This window comes from Lytechinus pictus, unplaced genomic scaffold (genome assembly GCF_037042905.1).
Source record: "Lytechinus pictus isolate F3 Inbred unplaced genomic scaffold, Lp3.0 scaffold_19, whole genome shotgun sequence".
Lineage (NCBI taxonomy): Eukaryota > Metazoa > Echinodermata > Echinoidea > Temnopleuroida > Toxopneustidae > Lytechinus > Lytechinus pictus.
In genome coordinates, this window is record NW_026974140.1 from 8875190 (window position 1) to 8900532 (window position 25343).

At 35.8% G+C, this 25343-nt stretch overlaps 1 protein-coding gene across 1 annotated transcript in view; it reads right to left on the reverse strand.

Annotated features, from left to right (window-relative positions):
- Positions 1-5416: 5416 nt before the first annotated feature.
- Positions 5417-25343, reverse strand: part of LOC129260695 (WD repeat-containing protein 17-like) — a 38022-nt gene continuing 18095 nt past the window's right edge. Inside the window, exons 9-23 of the mRNA XM_054898648.2 lie at positions 24987-25139; positions 23689-23888; positions 22709-22842; positions 21948-22073; positions 21297-21449; positions 19674-19738; positions 18672-18941; positions 17859-17958; positions 15016-15158; positions 14295-14406; positions 13047-13188; positions 11139-11241; positions 9859-10065; positions 7824-8004; positions 5417-6708 (exon numbers count right to left, since the gene is read on the reverse strand). Coding sequence (XP_054754623.2) covers positions 6589-6708; positions 7824-8004; positions 9859-10065; positions 11139-11241; positions 13047-13188; positions 14295-14406; positions 15016-15158; positions 17859-17958; positions 18672-18941; positions 19674-19738; positions 21297-21449; positions 21948-22073; positions 22709-22842; positions 23689-23888; positions 24987-25139 — 2209 coding nt within the window. The 3' untranslated portion in view covers positions 5417-6588. The remainder of the gene's footprint in view (positions 6709-7823; positions 8005-9858; positions 10066-11138; positions 11242-13046; positions 13189-14294; positions 14407-15015; positions 15159-17858; positions 17959-18671; positions 18942-19673; positions 19739-21296; positions 21450-21947; positions 22074-22708; positions 22843-23688; positions 23889-24986; positions 25140-25343) is intronic.

Genomic DNA, 25343 nt, shown 5'->3' on the forward strand with positions numbered 1-25343 from the left:
CTTAGATCTTCAGCTTTATCATGATCTAAGAATCATTTGTGCTCAAACAGAAATTAAGTGTGAAAACAACAACTTTTGTTGCATGAAAAAAATTATTTTGTTTCATGTTTTAGATCAAAAGTTTTTCCTATATTACAACATCCTTTTAAAAATCCAAACACATGACCTGAAAGAATGATTCTTCTTCTTTACAAAGATACCAAAAACATGAAATTTGGTCAATATTTAGAGCAGCAATGGCCAAATAAAAGGAGGTGTTTTGGTTCGCACCAAGCTCATTAACTATGCAAAAACCCTCTACATGTAGTCACGAATATCACTTGGATAAAAGAAGTTACTTTTTCAGGGCTTGCTGACTGACTGAGAAGTTTCAACAGCTCTGCAAAAAGATTGTGGTGTAAGATCCCTAATCCAAGATTACACACAAAAAGGCCCCAAATTTTACCTTTTCATTCAGAGTCCCACAGATTCTTTCAATAAAAAATAAAGTGTCATACGAGTGAAAAATAAGATTCCTACAATGTTTAACATCCTTCTCATGAGCTTCGAAGAATGTTGTGAATACATGTAGGCACATTTTTCGGGGGTGGCCCTTTTGCTTAAGCTTTGGCGCCACACTCAACGCACACAAAGTAGAAGAAGGGATAGAACAAAGTTTAGTCACAAAAATATTGTTTAAGTGTTTGTATTGATTTATTTCTTTAATGAAATTACTTCAAAATGTAACAAGTAAATATATGCACATAGATTAAGAAAAACATAAAGCATTGTCCAATTTGTGATATTATGCCATTGGTACACACACATACATGGCAAAATGCCAAAGAATTTCAGATATATTCAGCTTTCAGATTTAAGAATCTTCAAAATCATGTAATTATTCAACCTTTGTAACAAATCAACCAGAAATAAAATGGAAACATGTTTAGGTTTGGTATTGAAATAATGTAAAACAAACATGTATCAATAAAAAAAAAATTAAGTGGTTTCCAAAGGCAGATGATTTCTTTGAACCAATTTCTTGTTATTGTGCTTCAGCGAAAACATTTTCGCCTGAAAAAAAAAAAAAGAAACTCAGGGGTAATTTTCTGAGAGCCATTTTATGTCAGATATAATACATTTTATCTCCGTTAAAATCAGTGAAATAAACACCATTTCCAAATCTGTATTCTGAGAACCATTTTATCTTCCCTAAGGTACGCCCATTACCGAATCAATGCCCAATGATAATTTTTTTTACAGCACACTCTTCTGAAATTCTTTGCCGTCAAGTGCTGGAGCAAAAGAGTAAGAGTGTTATTTCATCCAAATGTTCTTGCACTAGGATACTGAAATATCTTAACTAGAAATTATTTCACAAAATAATACTCCTACAGTGTAGATGTCTTATTTCCATGCATTATCTCAAGGACGACATTGTTAGTCGAGAAATTTAAAAAATATTTTACTATTCTACATATTAGTGCGAATGATTATTGCATTTTATTGATTTTCCTTCATTCTAATGTCAATATTTTGAGCTAATTTACCAAATATATTGCTAAGATGGACGTCGCAGATATGAAATAGCCTGCACCTCTTTCTTTTATTAAAGATCGTCTACACTTGGCAAATATTGTGCAAGCACATCAACTGCGAATATGAATGAGCAGACACTGCTCTGCTGCGTATATCATAGAGATACGCAAGACACATCATTTTATCGGAGATGTAAAGTTGTCTCAGAACACCAATTTCTTTCAATAGATAACATGTTTTAAAAAATCTAAGATAAAAAGGATCTGAGAATACTTTCCCATAGTTTCACTTCATAAAATTTTGATACAATAAAAGAATTACAAAATTCTTGACAAAAGCCTACATGTAAGTATCAACTTTATCTAACACCATGATTTCAGTAGCCAATTAACAGTTATCTTAAGTTTGCTATTATGACACGTTTAATTGAACAGTTCCCCGACTTTCAGGAAAGAGTTGCTTCTAATAATCTACTTTGAATATTACACCATACTGATACTAAAGCAAACCACACAGATGTAATAACCGGGGTCCCGTAACAGAGAGGTTACCGATTATTAATTGTACATTGTAGTCAATGCAATCAATTGTTAACAAAATGTTCTCCGATGATTGCTAAGCTTTGTGTTACGAGCCCCAGTTATATTTTAAAGAGTGTATCAGAATTAATATCTTAACAGCCAGCAGAGGCTATTTTGCTTTGCTTTTTCTTTGATAATAAAACAAGTGATTAGTATCATAAACCTTTCCAGGGTACAACTGGCAATTGTATGTTCAAGTCATCTTTATATCTCTGAAGTAAAATCTAGACAGCAAACCACAGACAATAAGCTGTTCGTAAGTTATGAAGACTTTATGAACGAATGACTGAAACATGTTCTTGCCTTGGAGCTAAAACAGATTCTTATCATCCTAAAAAAATGTGAGATCTGATCCTTGAAGATCGAAATTATTGTTGTTATCGGCGATCATCTGAAATGAAAAGTTTATTTGTCCAAACTTTTAGGTTCATTAGAAATTCACACCCAGTGTGTTACAATGAGAGTCCTGGGTAGATCATCTAGCACATGCAGAAAACGTCACCGGTCGTGCCACAAATGCGTAACTTACGAACAACTTTCCGAGAAACACCATCCAGAGACCCATTAAACCACCTGTATGAAGACTGGCAATTGTAAATTATTGTCTTGTCACACATAAACAAGCTAGTACATCCATACATACATGTAGATGTACATTTCTTCTTTTAAGGAATATTCCCACATGGATTCAAAATACAAAATCCACTTCTGTAAGAAACCTGCAAGTACCTTGTCAGTGTTGATTTTGAGCTGTATTTCATAAATCATACCATACCCATATGTACATGTATTCACCAGACAGTACACATATTTCCTGAATACAAATCAATTAAGATTCATGCTTTGGCACCCGCCTGCACTGCATCAAATGCATGCTAACATAGAATAGAATACAAGAAAAATATATCAATATATCTCAATAGCCTTTCTCTTCTCTATACACAATCAGCTACTTAAACTTTTTACACAATCATATAAAAAAAGAAAAATTAAATATACAATTATTTACATCCATTTTTACATTCAGCATATAATTTCAAGGTGCTTTAGATTAGGTGGTGCCATGTATTTCAATGTGTTTGCTAGGTCTATTCATTTCAATGCTAATAAATACATTCAAGTTCACATGAATTTTTGTACAAGGAGACATACACAGACCTGCCAACCTCTGGGAATGAAAAACTGTATTTTGAGAAAGAAAAAAAATTGTATTTTCCCCCAAAAAAGTGTATTTCATAATAAAATGCTTGGCACACTTGCTCATTGCGGCGCTCAAGCTGCATGCAAGCTAAAATGCACACTGCTCTTGCAGATGAAAAAAAAAACATTGAAACATGTGTATATCTTCACCCTGGTTTTAACAAAATGATTGAAAAAAAAGTAAACTGAAATTACATTTATCTAATAACCATATTTGTGTACGTTTTATGAAATAGACATATGGAGATGATTTTTCTCAATAAATTACGATTTAGTATTTTTTTTTTAAAAATTTTAAAGAAAAAACGTACTGCCATATTTTGGTTGCAAAAATGTACTAAATATGCCTATAACGTACTGGTTGGCAGGTCTGCATACATCATCCCCATGCCCACACAAAAAAAAGAAACAAAGAAAATATTGTTTTGTAAAGACAACAGGACAAACAAAACAGATGTCAATATTCATCCAAAAAATACTTTGCAATCATTCTCACTTTAGATGTTTTCTTGATCAAATTGGATATGTACTTCTCATATGATTCTCTGAAAAGTTTGTTGACCTTCATACTGACACGCATGTGAATACCAAAAGAATGTGCTTAAAAAGTATAAACAATGAGTCAATAAAGACCTGGGGGCTCAATTGAGCTGGGACAACAATACCCCTTTAACTAAAAAAACTTCCAAGAAAAATAAACAAGAACTACCAACACTCTACTACTAATAATAACAATATGCGACATTCATGTAGTGCTTTATATTTTTAAGTTTATGGTTTCTATAAAGTTTATGTTTCCGTTTATGTTTCTTAAAGGTCAAGTTCACCCCAGAAAAAAGTTAATTTTAATAAATAGAGAAAAATCAAACAAAGTAGACTGAAAATTTCATCAAAATCGGACATAAAATATGAAAGTTATGACAATTTAAAGTTTCGCTTATTTTTCACAAAACAGATATGCTCAACTCAGTGACATGCAAATGAGAGATTCGATGATGTCACTCACTCACTATTTCCTTTGCTTTTTATTGTTTTAATTATACAATATTTCAATTTTTACAGATTTGACATTAAGGACCAACTCGACTGAACCATAAAATGGATAAAACAATGGTAATACCACATGTTCATGTTCAGGGAGGAATAAAACTTTGTTTCATAAAACAACAGGGAGAAAATTGGAATATTTCATATTTCATATAATAAAATACAAAAGAAATGGTGAGTGATGTCATCAGTCCCCTCATTTGCATGTCACTGAGTTGTTCATACATGTATAACTGTTTTGTTAAATTTTACGAAACTTAAAAATGTCATAACTTTCTTATTTTACATCCGATTTAGATGAAATTTTGAGAGTTATGCTAGTTGGATTTTTCTTTTTATTCAAGTGAACTTTTTGTTGGGGTGGACTTTAAGCACAGCTCCCCTGGTTGGATGCTCAAGGAGTTCCTTCCTACCAGGCGCACCCTGGGTGAAGAGTGGCAAATGTAAATAAAAGGCTCACCAAAGAATGCAAGTGCTGCGGTGGTATTTGAACCCCAGACCTTGTAGAGATTTATTGACTGAATGACCCACAACACCTCAACTACAACAAAACTGTCCACATAATACAGAAGACACTTAAAAAAAGTAAAATTGAAAACCAGACTCTTTCTGTGTTGGATTCTCAATGCATGTTTCACATGAAAATATCCCTGTGTAATCAATCTTAATTACAACTTATTATTTGATTGTTACTATTTCTATGTAATTAGCACTTAATAAAAAGCAGCAATTATTATTTATTATCATTATTTTATGGTATTAATGAAACATGCATGCAACAAACATGTACTTATTGAGTTGAGTTAGTCAAACTTTACAGGCATGTGGCTAAAATAAAGATTTTTTTTTTATTACAGATATTTAAAATCATACACACATTGAAATGTCAAACTTGCATTGTCATGCAATTCTTTCTTGATTTTTAGAAATGAAATTATAAAGTGGTAGAGCACTTATTCACTTTAAAATATTTAAAAAGCTGAATATATAATTCAAAAGAGAAATACAACAAAATACAACAAAAGAGAAATACAACAAAAGTGAAATACAACACTCTCCCCTCAATTGAAAAATAAGTTTCTTTGGACGGACTCTAAAAATATGTCTTCTTTTGAAATTTGTTCAAAGCAAGTTGAACTACACCAACAAGAAAAAAAGACAAATCTCGATGGGTTCTTGACACTGCACAGTAAAATTTATGCCTCTTGTCATTTTCACATTTGCAACAAAATCTAAATCAATACATTTCATTGAAATATAATCATTATGAAAATAGTGTCGGCAATACTACAAATTCAGTGAATTAGGATAATTAAAAAAATATATATATATAATTGATTTGTTCATACAGGTGTCAAGTGAGGTATTGCCCTCATATAGACTATATTGACCAAAGATAATGTCAGGATATGACAACAATATCAACAAACTACATGTACATGTACATGGCAGAAACGAGATTGTGAATTATCCATAATTAGCCATAAATACAGTATCTCTCTTGAATGTGCGTTGAAAAGATATGACAAATTTTGTACCCTGCTCAATGGTTATGAATCACTTCTTGCACAATAAATCAAAGGCAGTTTTCAAGATACATTATATTGTTATTTTCTACAAGATTTTCAACAATATGAATCATTCTTGCACAAGACAGTGAAGGTAGTTTTCAAGACAATGTATATTAATATTTTCAACAAGATCTTCAGCAAGATTTTCATTGATATGAATCATTCTTGCATGAAAAATTAATGTTGGTTTTCAAGACAATTCTTCTTATTATTTTTCGACAAGATTTTGCCCACCAGCAAGTGTTCTCCATATTACCAAAGATGAGTGAACTATCTTGCAATAATTTGAACTGACTGCTCATATACATTTACATGTACATGATCCAATGTGAGTGAACTGTCCTGCAAAATTTTGACCTACATGTATGATCCTGTACTGCAAAATTTGACCTCTGACCTGCAGTTGAGTGTACTGTCCTGTAAAAATTTGACCTCCGACCTGCACTTGAGTGTACTGTCCTTTAAAAGTTTGACCTCTGACCTGCAGTTGAGTGTACTGTCCTGTAAAATTGGACCTCTGACCTGCAGTTGAGTGTACTGTCCTGCAAAATATTGACATCTGACCTGCAGATGAGTGCACTGTCCTGTAAAATATCTGACCTTTGACCCCTCAGCTGTTCATCATCCTTGGAAAGAGAAAACTGTGCTGAAGATTGAATCTATTTTTATCATTAGAAAGGATTGATGGGCCTCCCTGATCCTACAGGTGAGAACATGCACACTTTAGCCCACATGAGGGCGCTGTTCAGTGATATCACAGACTTGCCGTCATCCAGGAAGAATGTAGGGCCCTGCATAAAGGGAGAAACAAGTGTTAAAATACACATTGTTAAATCTTGTTTACATGTAGTAACCATTTTCAGAGAATCCAATCATTAAAATCTTGATTTTTGAAATAATGATAATATGTCCATTTTCTAGCGCAGTTACTTTGAGCATACTGCGCATTGATACATGGTATCATATTATTACCCCGGCTGTAGCTAAGCTGTCATATTAATAGGCGCTAAAGCGTTCAAGGAATAAATCCTACAGGTTACCCATTCACCTCACCTGGGTCGAGTGCAGCACAATGTGGATACATTTACAAAGATTGTTTTTGGATATATTTACAATGATTTTTTTTTTTTAATGTTACAAAGATTTTTTTCAAATTTCTACATGTATTTGTTACCATTTCTCTAAAAAAATAGAATGTTTGAATTTGTTATTTTAATTTAGAGCTAACAGGATAGGATAACATATCATTCTTTGTCATGCGATCTCTTTACATATATACAGTTGAGGTCTTTCTGTATCCTTTTGACAGTCAACAGAAATTGATGAAAATCTGAATGATTTGGGAGACCCTGTCACAAAAACATGACCTGATTCAAGGTCAAAAGTCAATGACCTCCATCAATTTATTGGTAATAGATCAGATATTTCATTCATTACCGGCCTGTATCCTTTTGCCAGTCAGCAGAGAATGACTTGAGAGGTGCAAATCTGTCACAAGGTCATGGCCTGCTTCAAGGTCAAAGGTCAATGACCTACCTCATCAATACACTGATGACACATCAGATATTTAATTCATACTGACCTGTATCCTTTTGCCAGTAAACAGAGAATGGTGCTCATCTGGATGACTTGGGAGATGCAAACCTGTCACGAAGTAATGACCTTCTTCAAGGTCAAAGGTCAAGGACATACCTCATGAATTTCATTGGCAATATATATATCGCATTTCATTCACTCTGACCTGTATACTTTTGCCAGTCAGCGTAAAATGATGAACATCTGAATGAATTGGAAGGTACAATCCAGTCACAAAGTCATGACCTGCTTCAATGTCAAAGGTCAATGACCTACATGTACCTCATGAATTTCATTGATAATAAATATCAGATATTTAATTACTACTGACCTGTATCCTTTTGCCAGTCAGCAGAGAATGGTGAACATCTGAATGACTTGGGAGATGAGAACCTGTCACGAAGTCATAACCTGCTTCAAGGTCAAAGGTCAAAGATTCTCCCCGTCGTATGAGGTTGTGGTAGAAGTCTTCTTGGAGTGGAGTCGGAGGGGCACATTTGGCATGATCAACACTGTTCCATTTGAACCATAAGTAGAAACATGAAAACCAATGCAGATTGAATAATGCGAATATTATTGATAACATACAGTTTGCAGCTTTTAAATTCATCTGACAGTACTCTGTCAAACATAAACATTTTATTTTATAAAAGAGTTAGCATCAAGAGCTCTATTCTTGTCCAATAATGCAATGTTGCATTTATGGACCTAAAGGGGCCATTAAACTTTCACATTCTCAAACCCATATTGACAGCGGGATAGGAATCGGTTGAAATCAGGAGCAGCGTAATAACAATGTTGTGAAGACAGGGTAACAGCGGACATTTTATTCAGATCGGATGTTCAAAATTTCATGCCAATCTTCCCGATCAGAATACACCCATTTTGAATCGTGGGGGAAGCGGGAAAAGCGTAAGCAACACGGCGCACAGTCGTGGGATGAGTGTAATAAAGGTCATTCCTGGCGTACTAACAGTGGCACGCAGACCTAATGAATCCCTGTTCCTTTGGAAAACTGCAAATAATTTTTTGCTGGCTCCCCATAAAATGGTTCATTATCCCCGACCTTGCCTGATCTGGAGGTTTGCTAAATTATAGCCAAATCGGCATAGTGGATCATGGGCTTACGATTCATTTTCGTAATATCTTCTCTTTTTTTATCAAGCTTATTCATGGATTGTGAATGTATGTTGTATCACAAAATTGTACTCTTATCTTTTTATAAGTGAAAACAAAACTTTTGATTTGAATTGAATTACCATATTCATTTTAAAACAAGTGGAATGCCTCTGGCCGTCTCACCTGCATCACGCGATTCAATATAGCAGCAGTGCTGATTTTGAAAACTACTATAACTCGCACAAGATGTTCAGTGATACTTGGTTACTCTTATTTCCACATTTTATGAACTAGACCAATACACTTATAGAGATATGATGGCAATTCAACAAATACCCCCAACGTGGCCAAAGTTCTTTGACCTTACATGAGCTTTGACCTTGATCATGTGACCTGAAACTCGCACAGGATGTTCAGTGATACTTGATTACTATTATGTCCAAGTTTTATGAACTAGACCAACACACTTTCAAATTTATGGCTGTAATTCAACAAATACCCCAATTTGGCCAAAGTTCATTGACCCTAAATGACCTTTGACCTTGATCATGTGACCTGAAACTTGCACAGGATGTTCAGTAATACTTGATTACTATTATGTCCAAGTTTCATGAATCAGATCCATAAACTTTCAAAGTTATGATGGTAATTCAACAGATACCCCCAATTTGGCCAAAGTTCATTGACCCTAAATGACCTTTGACCTTGGTCATGTGACTTGAAACTCATGCAGGATGTTCAGTGATACTTGATTAACCTTATGTATAAGTTTCATGAACTAGGTCCATATATTTTCTAAGTTATGATGACATTTCAAAAACTTAACCTTAGGTTAAGATTTTGATGTTGATTCCCCCAACATGGTCTAAGTTCATTGACCCTAAATGACCTTTGACCTTGGTCATGTGACATGAAACTCAGGCAGGATGTTCAGTTATACTTGATTAACCTTATGGGTAAGTTTCATGAACTAGGTCCATATACTTTCTAAGTTATGCTGTCATTTAAAAAACTTAACCTTTGGTTAAGATTTGGTGTTGACGCCGCCGCCGCCGTCGCCGTCGGAAAAGCGGCGCCTATAGTCTCACTCTGCTATGCAGGTGAGACAAAATCAACAGATTTCAAGTTTTAAAGTGTTTGTCAGAATATATGTCATATGCTTCATGTACCTCTCTCTGTCCCTAAAAAAAGGAAAATAATGAAAAAAAAATTATTAAAAAAAACTAACAATGGTGAGTTATTCCTACCTTACGTTAGTCCCAGATACAGCATTCCATGCTTCTAGTTCAGTCTGAATAAGAGGGTCTGAGAGAGGGAGGTCTGACCCAAACCCACCTTCCCTGATAAGCCTCAATGCTACATTGAATAGATGAGTAACTATAGAACGGTATCCCCTTCGTATAGCTACTAGAGCTCCAACATAGCAAGATAAGATTACCAACTCACATCGCTGCCTGAAATACAATTAGACAAACAACAGAAGTTTGGGTACTGTATCATAAAGCGCTTCATGAAGTAACAAATGACTAAAGATCTGAGATAGGAAGGCCTGACCTAAATCTACCTTCCCTGATAAGCCTCAAGGCTACATTGAATAGATGAGCAACTACAGAACAGTAACCCCTTCGTATAGCTACTAGAGCTCAAACATAGCAAGATAAGATGACCAACTCACATCGCTGCCTGAAATACAAGACAAACAACATCAACATTTTATCAGGGGCTGCGCCATAAACCTCCAAAGTTTTTCAGATCACAAAACTTTCTGAGATTCAAATTTCAATTTTAAAATTACTTATCTCTTGAGGCCAAAACTAGACACCTTGCAAGGGATATGTGGTGATATGTGTTTCAATTGTAAGCTATGGATGACTGGTCAATGCAAGTTCTGGTTGTTTGAACAGTTCCTAAATTACTACGTCCCATTAACAAACACTGAAATAAGATCTCCATTAATGGAAATCTTTGCTGTTTAACAACAGTTCACTTCAAAGTTTATTATTTGTGAAAAATAAATTAAGGTTTGAGAAACTACATTCCCACTTTGTTAAAATACTCATAAACGTTCGACGTATCTTACAGGGCGTGCAAACATACTGGAATGCAAACTTTTATACTAGAAGTTGCATATTGAAGATAAACTAGAAATATCACTGAAATAGATCAATAGCCCGCCTATGCCATTACCATGATGATGCAGTGTCCAACATATGAAAGTCTGTGAAACCAAGATTGTCATTATACCATGAATCGTGAAATCTAAGCTGAACAAAGATCACACTGTAGATCGTCAACACAGAAAGCACATGTGGGACATTGTATCACTATTGCTTAGAAATATACCTGCCATTTGGCTCACATCCTATGCTTATTTTGCTAATTTATCAGCAATTACACAATTTCTTCACTTATCTTTTATATGCAAATGGACGCTTGGGTGGTTCTGTACGAGCTCATTTTGAAATCGTTACCACAACTGGTATTTTTTTTCAAGCAAAGATGGGCATTTTTTGCAAAAAGGACTTACTGAGCGACACTCTGCATCATGATCCTGTCTGTCCTTATGCAGCCCATTAATTGCAGAAGGTTGTAAACATCACCAACGACCCAGTCAGACTGATTCATTTTTCCTGAAAAAAAAATTGAAACAAGAGTGTCGCTAAGGCGAGCACATGATACGCCGCCTGTAACGCGGAAAATAGAGTTATTGGTCAAGCAAGAAAAGTGGAAGGTGGCGGCTTCACTGTCTTCACTTCACTGCGGCTTGACTGTCTGACCTCAAAATCAATAGAATTCCTGAGATCTATGCTAGTATCATACACACCAAATTATATGAGCCTACAGGTTAAGTTAAACTAAAGTTCTCACGTTAACAAGGACTTCAGAAGGGTAAGATGAAAACATGTCATTGTGACCTTGACCTTTGATCTTTTGACCTCAATATCAATAGGCTTCCAGGGATCCATGCTAGTATCATAAACACCAAATTATACGAGCCTAGGTTAACCCTAAAAGGACGCTTCGCGCGAAATTTCTGAAATGCAAAAAGATAGTGCAGCAAAATTTTATGACTTTTTTCAGTGAAGTCTCGTGCAACTTTTGAGACCAAATTTGTGACATACGGGTATACCATCGCAACGTCACATGACTTTTTATGAGGCAATGTCATGCCGAAAATGGCTCATCTTATACTTTGTGTACAAAGTCTATGGGAGATGAAATTCATAAAAAGGTGATTATTTTTTGTTCTAATTCGTCTGCTTAATTAATTTAGGGTTTAATTTAGTTGTTAAATGCTCTGTAATAATTTCCATTGAAAAGAACAATGAAAAACAAAAGATGAAAAAACAAAGAAATACATAAGAAGTTCTAGAAACAAAGAAATACATAAGGAAAAAATTGGCTTTCGCATTTTTTCTTTGTGGAAACCTTTAAATTAGTTTACAAAGGTGACATCTGCAAAAAAAAAGAAAATTTGAAGTGAAATAGGGTGTTAAATATGCAAATGATGTTTTTCATGAATAAATTTGCATATTTTATTCATAATAATTAAAAAATAATTATTTTCAGAATTTTTTTTTATACTAGCTTGTAGTTTATGTAGTAAAGAGTATGCATGCCAAATTTGGGCGCGATTGCGCGAACAGCAGCCGAGATCAGAAGGGGGCCATCATGCCCCCCCCCCCCAGTCCTCAATACATCTCAAATAGCCCAGTCCTTTTAGGGTTAAGTCAAACTGAAGTTATCGCGTTTACAAGGAAAAGTGAACGGACAGACGGACGAACAACGAGCGTGATACCATAATACATCCCGTCTAGTACGGGCGTGTAAAAAGCTGTGTGCACCGGAATCGGTAGACTAGCTTAACCGGGGTAATATAGGAGTGCCTTCAGCACCTAGCAAGGTGGATACGTGTGCTATACAAATCCTATATCATTATTTAAAAGACAAGCACATGTGAGGCAGTTTATAATCATTACTCATAAGAATACCCAACAACTGGCTGGTATGCAATGTGTACTTTGTCCATTTCTCAGCAATTAAATCTTATCTACCAGAATATATAGCATATTTTTAATTTATACATACAAATACTTCAGTGGTTATTTCATTGGATACTATTCAGATAACCACCAGAAATCATTTTCAACAAGCCATTTACATGCATTTCATGATCCTCCCAACAATGATATTTGTATTACATGTACCATGTTTGTTCATATAATTACTGTAAACACTGTTATTTTCGCGGGATTAATTTTTTGCGCTTGGCGGCTTCAAAACATATTTGCGGGTTCTTAAATTCGCGCTGCACACTCCATAATCACAAAGTCACTTCCTTCTTCCCCATCTGTGAATGGTTTTAATTAACATTAAAAAAAACAAAAAATAAAATCATGTTCATTCAAGATTTTATAAAAAAGCAAAAACTTACTTCTGACTTCAGGGAGACCCACAGACATGGCAGCCTCCGGTGTAGAAGAGAGTAAATAATAGCATACACCCTCCCTCACATTCCCTGCATCTAACATGCTCTGGGCCTTCACTATGCAATCTTCCAGAGGGGGGAAACCCACCTGTTGGATCAATAAAACAAGATTGTGAACACAGATTAAGGTAGATGTTGAACTAAAATTCACCAATTTTAAGGGAATCCTATCCCGGTATTAAATGATTTACATGAAAGGGTGAAATTAGAGAAAAAGAATGGAAACGGTTTGAAAAAATGACATAAGAAATGGGGGAAAAAATGGAATCATGAAGAGCACAGTATGTAGATCGATTGGCAGTTTGGTGAGAAGATAGTGACCTGGGGCCCGTTTCATAAAGGACTTGCAACTCTTGTAACTTTGCCATAATTGCAACTACCATGGTAACAGGGCTCAGCAGCCAATCATAATCAAGGTTACCATGGCAGTTGCCATAATTTAAAAGTTACAACAGTTGCAAGTCCTTTATGAAACAGTACCCTGATTTGACTTTTCTGATGAAATAATTGATAATCAGTGCCCTGTCTTAAAAGTTGCAATTGATCCCATCGACCGCAACAATGAAAAGCAAGCAACATTAACATCAACAATTCATGTTTGTTTAAAATGCATTTTTAGATGATGTAGACTTATACATCAATCGTTGTCTTGACAATGCAGTGTGCTTCCTCTTTGTTTACAAAACAAAGGGACATTGTGCAAACTTCCTTTGGGAAAATTATGACAATGATGACTTTCCATATAGCTGAGCTTTATTGGATCAATCACAACAATGTGTAAGACAGGGTGCTGACCACAATGTTGATAAAGGCTGCAGTGGTAGCGGAAAATATCTGGGAAAATTGTATAAAATGTTAATATTGTGGGTTTCTTTTGCATCTATAGAAGAGGTTTCATTTCAATCATACCATGTGACTTAACCATAGCCTATCCATATTTCTTGTATTATCGCACTTCAATTAGGCGCCCTAGGCCAAAACGCGCACTTATAATTGGACTTTCCTAGCCTACGCATAATAATGGGCACAAATCAGCATAGTCCATAGTTTTGTACCATGGTACAATTGGAAACCTCTTTTGAGAAAATGGACCTATGAGGATATTAATGTACATTATACATATGAATATCTTTGTATATTATAGTTTGAAATAAAAATTATAATAGTAATAAAGATTTTGGGGTATATATTTACCTTTTCATGCATATGGTTGATCTCAGCTGCACTTCCTATACACCTTGCACAAAGCCTGACCTTCATATCATGGTTGTTAGGAATGTCTTCAATCAGGTTATAAGCTAGATCCCTATTATTGAATGAATAACAATACATACAAATAAATAATAATCATATAATATTTGAATGGCTCCAAATGGAATACCAGAGATATTCCAAGAGTTCCACGAATCACAGATGAGTGGAATATTGGCCCTAACAAGTGGAATAATTCTGGTTTTCCATGAAATAAAGCCATCCAATATAATTATTATTATCTATCCCACCCACCCCCCCCCCCCGCCACAAAGAAAGGGGGGATTTTGATTGAGCAAGTCATGTCACTTACCACCATCAATTTATATGGCCTCACTTCATAAGAAAAAATTTGATCGTAGAAATGCAACTAACATGTAGTTTATTATGACGTCATTAAGTATCATTGTGCTCTATGATGCGCATTGCATTCATTTTATTGTTGTATGCATTGTATGTTTCACGTATTCGAGTATGCGCACTAGACTGTTGCTGCTGTTGTCAATTTGTTTGCATTGTTTTTATATTTGATGGTTAAGCAATAAAATGAATTGAAATGAATTGAATTGATTGAATTGATCAAAGAAATAAGGAAATACAATCAAACTTGCTTTAGCAACCATCTATAATACCACAAAATGTTTGAATTTTATTGAAATCTCACCAGTTTCCCTGTCCTTCGCATCTTCTTGATAGCATCTCAGTTGCCATGGTAACCAAACTTGAGATCTTGCCTCCTTTCAGTGACTCTCCTATCGATACGACCAGCTCTAACTCATGGCCCCGTATTAATTTGGACAAAGCAAGCTGAAAGAAAAAAGAAAAGTAACAATACAGGTCTAATGAATAATTGCAATAATAATAATAAAGGCCCTGTCACATAGTTCCGTACAAGCCTTGCAGGTGAAAATGTTTGAGCATGTTCAAAACTTTTCTACGCAAATCAGACTTGTTACGCTTCTGCGTCTGAGTTGTGTACAAGATACTGTCAATGCGGCTGACCTGCGGGCGACATGCAGGTAGCAAGTCACACGCAAGGCTTGCACGGAAAGATGTGACAGGGCCTTAAAGTTCAAGTCCACCCCAGAAAAATGTTGATTTCATTAAATAGAGAAAAATCAAACTACCATAATGCTGAAAATTTTCATCAAAATCGGATGTAAAATAAGAAAGTTATGACATTTTAAAGTTTTGCTTATTTTTCATAAAAAAACAGTGATATGCACAACTCCGTGACATGCAAATAAGACAGTCGATGATGTCCCTCACTCACTTTTTTTTTTGTTTTTTATTGTTTGAATTTTTACAGATTTGAAAAATATGACCAACTTGACTGAATCATATAGTACATGTATTACACAATGCTAATTCCATATGTTCAGGGAGGAATAAATCGTTGTTTCACTTGACAATGAGAAAATTAGAATATTTCATATTTCGCATAATAAAATACAAAAGAAATAGTGAGTGGATGATGTCATCAGTCTCCTCATTTGCATACTGACCAGGATGTGCACATAACTGTTTTGTGAAATTAAGTGAAACCTTAAAATGTCATGACTTTCTCATTTTACATCCGATTTTGATTAAATTTTCAGTGTTATGCTTGTTGGATTCATCTCTTTTTCTTCAAATCAAATTTTTGTAGGAGTGGACTTTTCCTTTAATATAGGATAATTGTATAGCGTATGTATCCACCTTGTTAGGCATTCAAGGCGGCAATATATTACCCTAGCTAAACTCGGCAACCAATTCCTGTGCTCACAGACTTTTGAGGAATTACTTTCTGCCGGTTCCCACTTACCCCTGGATGAGTAAAGCACATTGTGCAACAATTTCTTGCTGAAAGAAATCACGTCATGATTGGTATTCGAACCCACAACCCTCTGTTTCAAAGTCCAGAGACCAATCAATCCACTGGGCCACAATGCTCCATAATCAAAATGAATAAGCAACTGATCAACTTCAATAACATATCAATGTATATTTCCTGTTGCAATAAGCATATGATCAGTATAATCAAAAGAATTATGATTGATCAATAATAATAATATCTTCTAAAGGAGCTGCCAAATTCAGTCCATATATGAAGATGTATGGACATGTATGACATGCTATTTTAATAATAACAATAATAATAAATAATAATATTGATAATAACAATAATAATAATAATTATAATAATAATGATGATAGCAATAATGATAACAATAATATTATCATTATTATTCAACATTTATTTAGCACTTAAAACAAATGTTTCTAAGCGCAGCATACTATTAACCTGGCATTAGAACAGCTACCCTGATTGGACGCTCGAGCATTAAAGGAATTCCCTCCTACCAGATAGGCTACCATTCACTAACCTGGGTTGAGAGTGGCAAATGTAGATAAACGCCTTGCCCAAGAACGCGAGTGCTGCGGTGGGGTTGAACCCTGGACCTTGTGGTCCAAACTCTGGAGACTTCTCCACTGAGCCACAACACCTCTACAACTTTCATGATACCAAATCAATGTACATTTTAATGTTTAACACTGCACATTAAGTAAATCAAATTATTGAAATTAAGAATTAATTTCTTGATATCAAAAAACAATTTATAAATTAAAATATAATTACAAAAGACAAGTCTTTATTGAAATGAATACTTGATATCATGAGATATGATGATATATAACAGCTTGCCATACATACAATGGTATACACTGGCTAAAATGTACAGATGCGACAACTAGTTAGCAGAGCTGCCAACTTTAATATTCACTTTCCACAGAGAATTTATTGAGAAACTAGCAAAATCTTTCTCAATTTGCAGTTTTTTCACTAAAGATCTTTTTTTTTATCTGTTATTTTTTCACAGTCTCTCTGACAATCAGAGAGAGCAGGCAGACTTGTTTTAGATAAGTGATATGAAGAATAAGTTTGATATGTGGGGGCGTTGTGGTCTAGTGGTTACGACTCTCGTCTTTCAATCAGAGGGACGTGGATTCTATTCCCAGCCATGGCGTGTTTTCCTTCAGCAAGGAATTACACACATTGTGCTGCACTCAACCCAGGTGAGGTGAATGGGTACCCAGCAGGATTAATTCCTTGAAATGCAATAAGCACTGGAAGGCAGCTCAAGCTAAAGCCTGGGTGGTATTAATAATAAAAAAGCATGTTGGATAGATGGGGCTATATAACGTGGAGCGTTGTGGCCCAGATGACTAGTCTCCGGACTTTGAAACAGAGGGTTGTGGATTCAAATCCCAGCCATGGCATAATTTCCTTCAGCAAGGAATTCATCCATTGTGTGCTGAACTCGACCCAGGTGATGTAAATGGGTACCAGCAGGAAGTAATTCCTTAAAAAGCTGTGTGCGCCTTTATTGGTTGCCTAGCTTAGCCGGGGTAATAATAACAGTGCCTTTTTTTAAGCGCCATGAGCACCGAAAGTTGGACCTGTGCGCTATACATGTATAAGTAGTCACCATTATAAATGCTGATTATTATTATTATTATGCTTACCCTTTGTTGACCGGCAGCAAGATGACAGCAGGCAGATAGTACAGGTGACCCGTTGTGAAAGAATTTATTAGCCATCAGATCAACCACAGACAGGAGCAATCTATGAATCAAAGATATACGAAAGTTGTTGCTGTCAACACTGATTTCATGCGAAAGTCTGTAAGACAAAAGTTAATTGTCCCCATATCACAGACCTGCCAACCTTCTACAACAACAAAAAGTATTCTTAGAAGGAAAAAAAAGTATTTTTTGACAAAAAAAAAGTATTTAAATTTTTTTTTCTCAAGGTAACAATCGCCAGCCTGTTGTAGTGAGATCTGTGAAAAAAACATGTGAAATGACTCTACTAGAAACCTTGATAATTCACCCTTTTAATTATGTGCTCGTAGGCAAGAATTTACTTGCTTCTTTCAGGCAACAAGTTACTGGCCCAACAGTGATTTTACCCGGTCTGGGACTGTCTAAAAAGGGAACGGTTGGCATGTCTGATATCATCGTTGATCTCGATCTGGTACATAAACTGAACTTTGTGAAATCTTGAAATCTATGCTGAAAAACGATCATACTCCTCCACTCTCTTTAACAAATGGTATTTTTTATTTGCGTGTATGTTGCCAGTTGTATTTTATATAATTTACGGTGCAATCAAGTTTCAACTATGTCATATCTTCCCCTTTTTATAAGCTCCCATAATGATTGTGTATATACCAAAAAAGTACTTTATGTTGTATCTTTCTGTGAGTGGAAATTGACTTGAAACTTGTGAAACTTTAAATGCTTCACTCTCCAAACTTCTTCACCATTGTCACTCACTTATTAGACTCCTCCTCATCCTGCATTCCATTCACCCTCGGGACAGCATCCCCTTCCTCCTCGTGCCCCGCCGTCGTCCTCCCATTGACAACACCTCTGCTTCTTTTATCCATGGTAACGGGTCCCTCGCAGGCAACCTGTGCGACGAGGAGCGCATCGTTAAGCTGGCCGCGGTGGCAGTAGAAGCGGACCAGTTTATCGACGTTGTGAGTGATGAGATAATAAGGCACACAGTCAAGGTTCTCATCAGCTGACAAGTTCTCCGCATATCTGCAAAGAGGGATGGACAATTGGGGGTGGTTTCATGAAGAATATTGTCAGAGCTTTTCCTTTATAAGCTACTGAAATCCTTGCATCTGATTGGCTGAGAGTGAATTAGATCTAGTCAGTGAAAGTCAGACAAAACTTTCAACAAAGTTCTATCCTGAACTTATTAACTCTTTATCCATTAATATGTAACCTCATGCACCCCCCCCCCCCCCATTGGGGAGGGTTTCATGAAGATTATTGTCAGAACTTTTTCTTTATAAGCTGCGGAATTTCTTGCATCTGATTGGCTGAGAATGAATTAGTCAGAGAAAGTCAGAGAAAACTTTTCACAAAATGCTATCCTGAACTTATTAGCTCATTATCCATTAATATGTAACCTCATGCACCCCCCCCCCCCCCCCCCCTCTGTGCATGAAATTAATTTAGCAACAGGCACTAGTCTAGGTTCTCAGACACTCTCTTACTTAACCAGGAGTTAGAGTTATGGAAAACATGTGATATAGCAAAGTCATTCAGTCTCAAAAGGGTTCATTACCCAGATTGCTACAATTTATTACTTCTGGACAATATGAAAGGACAGATTCTCGACCACTTGCATTAAAAAGCATGTGCAATTTTTAGATCAAAGGCAACTAATATGGGGCAAGTGGTAATAATTTTTTTTTGTATTTGCTTGAATTTATAACATGTTGCTATGCAAATATAATATATGGTTTCTACGATTTTTCTCACCTCTCAGCCAATTGCTTCCAGTAATCCATGGACACTCCCGGTGCTATTGCCAAAGCTTTCTCCCACTGCCGACAAGATAAGAAATAATGATAAAAAATTTTGTTCTAAATGAAATCTGTAACAAAAATACTGCCATAATCCTGTTTGTCTAATTGATCATGGGCCCAGCAGCCACTGCGCAGCGCCAGATTGACGTAGCTCTATCCCTTGAATTGATGAACGCCAAACAGGGTAGCAGCAACTCCCATCTTTTAATATCTTTCGGTCTGACGCAGCCGGGGCTTGAACTTCCGACCTCCCGGTTGTGAGACGGATGCTCTACCAACTGAGCCAACACACCGGTTAATATCAATGCTACTACTAGTGAGGTTAATCCCACGTATTAATAGTCCTAAACTATCTGACGCAGGTCAAAACCAGGGTTTAGCCCTCCAATTGGCTGTGCTAAATACAGTGTACGCAATGCAGTACTATGCTTCGTGGTGTAAACACATAGTCCAGGGCTAAACATTCTGCGTTAGCCAATCAAACAACAGCAAGTAATGTATTCTTAATTGGCCCAGTGCGCTGGTTGCCCAAGAAGTACATATATGCTCATCTTTATCCAGGTTTTGTTAAAACCAAGAAATTTCTCAGTTTGGGCTAGGTGGCAAGTACAGGTCAAAAATTTAAGGTGTGAAATGCTAAAATGGATACATGAAGCCCAGGGCTAGGCTTAGAACAGTACTAAAATTTGAGATGCACAGGCACAGCTTCTTGGAATGAGCTCCATGTAACAATCAAAATCAGAAAGAAACCATCAAGGTCAAGTTTTTGTTAAACTGTCATGGAACATCTGTTAGAAAACTGAAGATATGGGATTGTGTTATCATTCATACAGTGTATATCTTTAATATGTAAATACTTAAAATCTTTGCTAAATTATGTTATGTAGGCATTGTTTATAATATAGCCTACATGTATTACAGACTATATCTAGTACAGTCACAATATACATTGTATAATGGGGCCAGGCTAGACTAGCATTCATGCTATTTTCTGGTTCCTATTATCCTTGCTTTTCTACAGTGTATTCATAAGTATTTGACTATAAACTTGTAAAATTGTTATTATTATTATTACTGCATTGGATAATAAATTCATTCATGTGAACAGCCTAATAGAATAAGCCTGTTCACGGTTGTAAACTGCGCACGAGCAGAAAAAGGTCATTGGAGACAACCATGAAGGTGGCTTTCAAATTCACTGACATAGGCATTTGTGATTTGATGATTATTCATGTATTCCTTTCAAAATATTTATCGCATCCAAGCTGAAGAGTAATAAATAGAGCCTTCATAATCACTGGTATTTGACAGTAGCCTAAACAATAGTCAAATGTGCCAAAGGCAGACAATAAAACAGATTTCCAAACTTTATCCCTGATGTACTATCTAGTCACCTGGTCTATAAAATGCCTTTTGTTCTTAGAATTTGAATACTCTACCGGTAAAGCTTACGCAACATCTACATTTGAAAATGATAGTGCTTACCCTAATGAAAAATCACAAAGGTCATTTGAGAAAAGTTGATCATGAGCTAACCGTGAACTGGCTTATTACGTATTTACAGAATGAGACTCACCTCTCCCAGCTCTACCATGAGTTCACAGTATCTCTGTGTTTCTCCTAGCTTCATATGCAGCACGGCAGCTTCTCTCACCTTCTCTTCCCGTAGCCGTGATGTTTGGCCGCCCCGCCCTCCCAGCTTCGCTAGCTCCAGTTCTTTAGCTTCAGACTTCAAAAGAAAAAAAGTAAAAAGCGTACATCTGGCTCACATTCTATGTTGATGACAGCATGTGAAAAGAAAACCAATAAAAAGTATACATACTGTATGTCCCGTATAGACTTCTTTGAAATACAGCAGTATAAAAACAAACGAAAACAAAAACAAGATTAAACTACCTTAGGTCCTACATTGTAAGAGTCAAGTTTTATTGATATGCAACATCTAGGCCCATTCAAACAGTTTTATGTAGTGTTGAATTAATGGTCTGAAACAAATGTTATATGCAGATTTCATGCTTTGAATTGTGCTTAATTCAATAATAATGTAATAATGATAATAATTAAGAATCCAAAAGTGAATGCAGGCTTTTGTCTTTCATTCGTAGTTAAACCATTATATTCCAGTGTGCTGGGTTATAGCAGTTCAAATGCACAAAAAGAATAATTGATGACATAAAACTTTGGAACACTATTTAACTATCTTTATAACACTTGCAGAACGACTTACCGATCTGAACTTGATGAGATGTTTTTTGTGCATGATTCCTTTACTATAATCCTCCGGTAGAAGGCTATCGTCTTGACCGTTTATAATGGACACTAGTTCCCAGAGATTAGCTGTATCACCAGGGGACTGAATATAAACATAAAACAAATAATCAAGATAGAATAATTGTTCATACTGTGAAACCTATCCATAAGGACCACTTTCCAATCAATGATGGACACTTATTCTATCATCCTGACAACTAATAAAGGACAGAGATTAGCAGGTTCACCGGGAAACTGAATATAAACATAAAACAACCAAACATCAATAAAAATAATCCTCCACATACAAAACACTGTATTTAGAGTCCACTTGATGATATATGGAGTGCTCTGTGCTCTAATGACAGTGGAAATCATCACTCCCTCTGTGCTTTTCATACAGGCCCTTCTATCATCCCTTGGCTAAGGCCTTGGATGATGGGAGGGTCTGTAAGAAAACTAAAGTATCTTGGGAATGATAATGTCCTTAGTCATCTTCATGTGCAGTCAATATCTATTTACTACCTCTAAGATATAAGCCATATCATCAGGAGACCGAATACAAACATTAAACAAAGTATCACTACAAAATAATACTTCATTCTGCGAAACCTGTCTATAAAGAGCACTCAACAAAAATGAAAGCCTTAATATTAGTGTTACCACCTTCACAAAAAAAATATAGAAACTAAGAAATGAGAGTGAGGTTAAAAAAGAAAGCCCTGTAAAAAAACTCACTGCAAAGAGATTAGAGAACCACCGGATTATTGTCTTGAATTCCAGGTTACCACGGTAATGATCTATCTTGGACTTGAGGTCTCTTGATGCCTTGCCCGACATCAATGTGCTGGTATTGACAGCCATGGCATGATCTGAGAGGAAAAAAAAAATTTTAATCCATATTTTACTGTTTGAAATAGAAATCAGAAATAGAAATCATACGAAAATTCAGTTTGCCCATTTGATCATACATGTAGGCCCGGCAGCCACTGAGCAGCATCAGATCGACGTAGCTCTATCACGTAAATCGTTGAACGCCAAACAGGGTAGCAGCAACTCCCATCTTTGGGTCTGACGCGGCTGGGGCTTGAACTCCTGACCTCTAGGTTGTGAGACCGACGCTCTACCAACTGAGCTAATCAAAGCGAAATTGATTGGTCTACTTTTCATTCCATATGGCCTAGTCCTTCTTCATCTACATGTACAACCAGTTTGTCTACTAACCATTTGGTCTAATTGCCATCATTTCGCCAAAGACATCATCATGCCTTACACACCAACTCATAGCCCGAGATGAGATTCTTCTAAAGACCCCAAACCTTCTCTTTGGATCAATTTACCATTCAAAATTTCAAATCTAACCTGAAGTCTTATTTTTTAAAAACATTTCCAGTTTGTAGCGCCATGACATTCATCCGAACTCGACTTTTTTTTCTTATTTACTTGTGCACCTCGGAAAAAAGAATATTTCTAGACAAACGGTACAACATGTGTTCTAGGCATTATTACACTCTTCTTAACTCTCTCATTCTTTCTAATGTGCTCATGCACCTCAAAATAGAATATTTTTTAGATAGACGGCGCAATGTAAATAATAATAATAACATTCAAGATTTATATCGTGATTAATACATCGCAACTACTGTACATCATTTGACAGGTACATGTATGCCTATTATTACTATTATTATCATTTTTATCATTATTATTATTATTACCTGTTGACGTGATGATCTCTTGCCATGGTCTCCTGGCGATCACTCTCATCTGTGATGACATCACCAGTGATGTCAGAGACCAGATCCTAACAGTGGAATCCCTTGAGCAGGATGCAAGTATAAAGGGTCTATTGGGATGCATGGCTAGACCATACACATCAGCACCGTGGTCTAATACCTTATCAACACATGCACCATCCCTGTTAGGCAAAGGATCATAATATGGTAAGATCAAACAAATGAATTAAAAAGGAAATATTTCTTCATCTAAAATGCAGCCATACCTGTCAACCCTAAAACCAAAGATATTGGGACAAATGGAAAGACTGTGGCACTATATATGGACATTACCAAGTTTCCTTTATTTTCAGCTTAGAAAATACATGAGGACAACAGGCGATTTCTCCCTCATGACTGCCTAATATATTGCCCCTTAAATTCCATCAAAATGCATGCTTTTCGGGGCTACCATTCTTTCTGAAGTCGCCCCAAGATCTGTCACAAACAAAATTCAAGATTATTTAAAAAATCGATATTGTAACTGTGGCAGAAGATTAATATTTGCTTTAACTGCACAATTACTTTTTACCCCTAAAAAGTGACCCTTAAATTGAAAGAAATAGCCCCAAAAATTCTGCAATTGCCCCAATGCGGAAAAGAAAAATAGCCCCAAAAGATAAAATTATTTCCTACCCGGTTGTGAACATTCCAATTGTCTGTTCCAGGAAAGTAAAAAAACTGCTTGACTACTCATGGCTTTAATCACACAGGGAAAAGTCAACATTATAATTTATCTAAAATAAAATATACATAGAAGAACCAACAAGTTGATGACATTACAAGGTCACAAATTAGCATACGGTCCGTTGGTATCCTAATTTGAAGAAACAATACGAACATTAAACTGATCCAATAATTCCTGAAATTTTGGTGAAAGTTTACTTTACGTGTTCAAGTGTTCACTTGTTTTATTTTCCATGTTTGTTCATAATCTTGGTGGAATATTCTAGATAGATGGCACTATATACATTTGTGGTCAAAAGTTGGTGAAACCACAAAGTGCACTCCTTCATGCTGAGTGTTGAATGGAGACAACACTCCAATGTTTGGCAAGCCCAGAGAAACGAACTTTATTTAATGCAATATTTTATCACCTGACTTCACAATTTAATACCTAAAACATGGAAAAACTTGAACACTTTAAATATGTTCATTTTCTGGTGAATTCACTAACCTTTGAGCACCACTGTAAATGCTTACTAATATTATTTTTATAACTGATGAAACAATCCTCCTACCTGGTATCCCATACTCTAATGGTGTAATCCCATGAGCCCGAGATGAGAAGATAGGGTATCTCCGGATTCCACATTAGCCCTCTCACATGAGCACCATGACCTACTAATATGTTTACACAGCTATCCTGCGTGTAGTCCCATATACGTATTGTCCTGTCATGGCAACCACGGAATTCAAGAAACAGCAAAAAAAATCATGAACCATTTAGGTTAAAACACTCATCATTCATTACGAACAGTATGTTCAAATAGGAAAGGAGTCTACATTAAATACATGTAAGACATTAAAGTACTATTAGGAAATGTTAATTGGTTCAAAGTCGGGTGGAATTTATAAAACAAGGTGTCACAATAGCT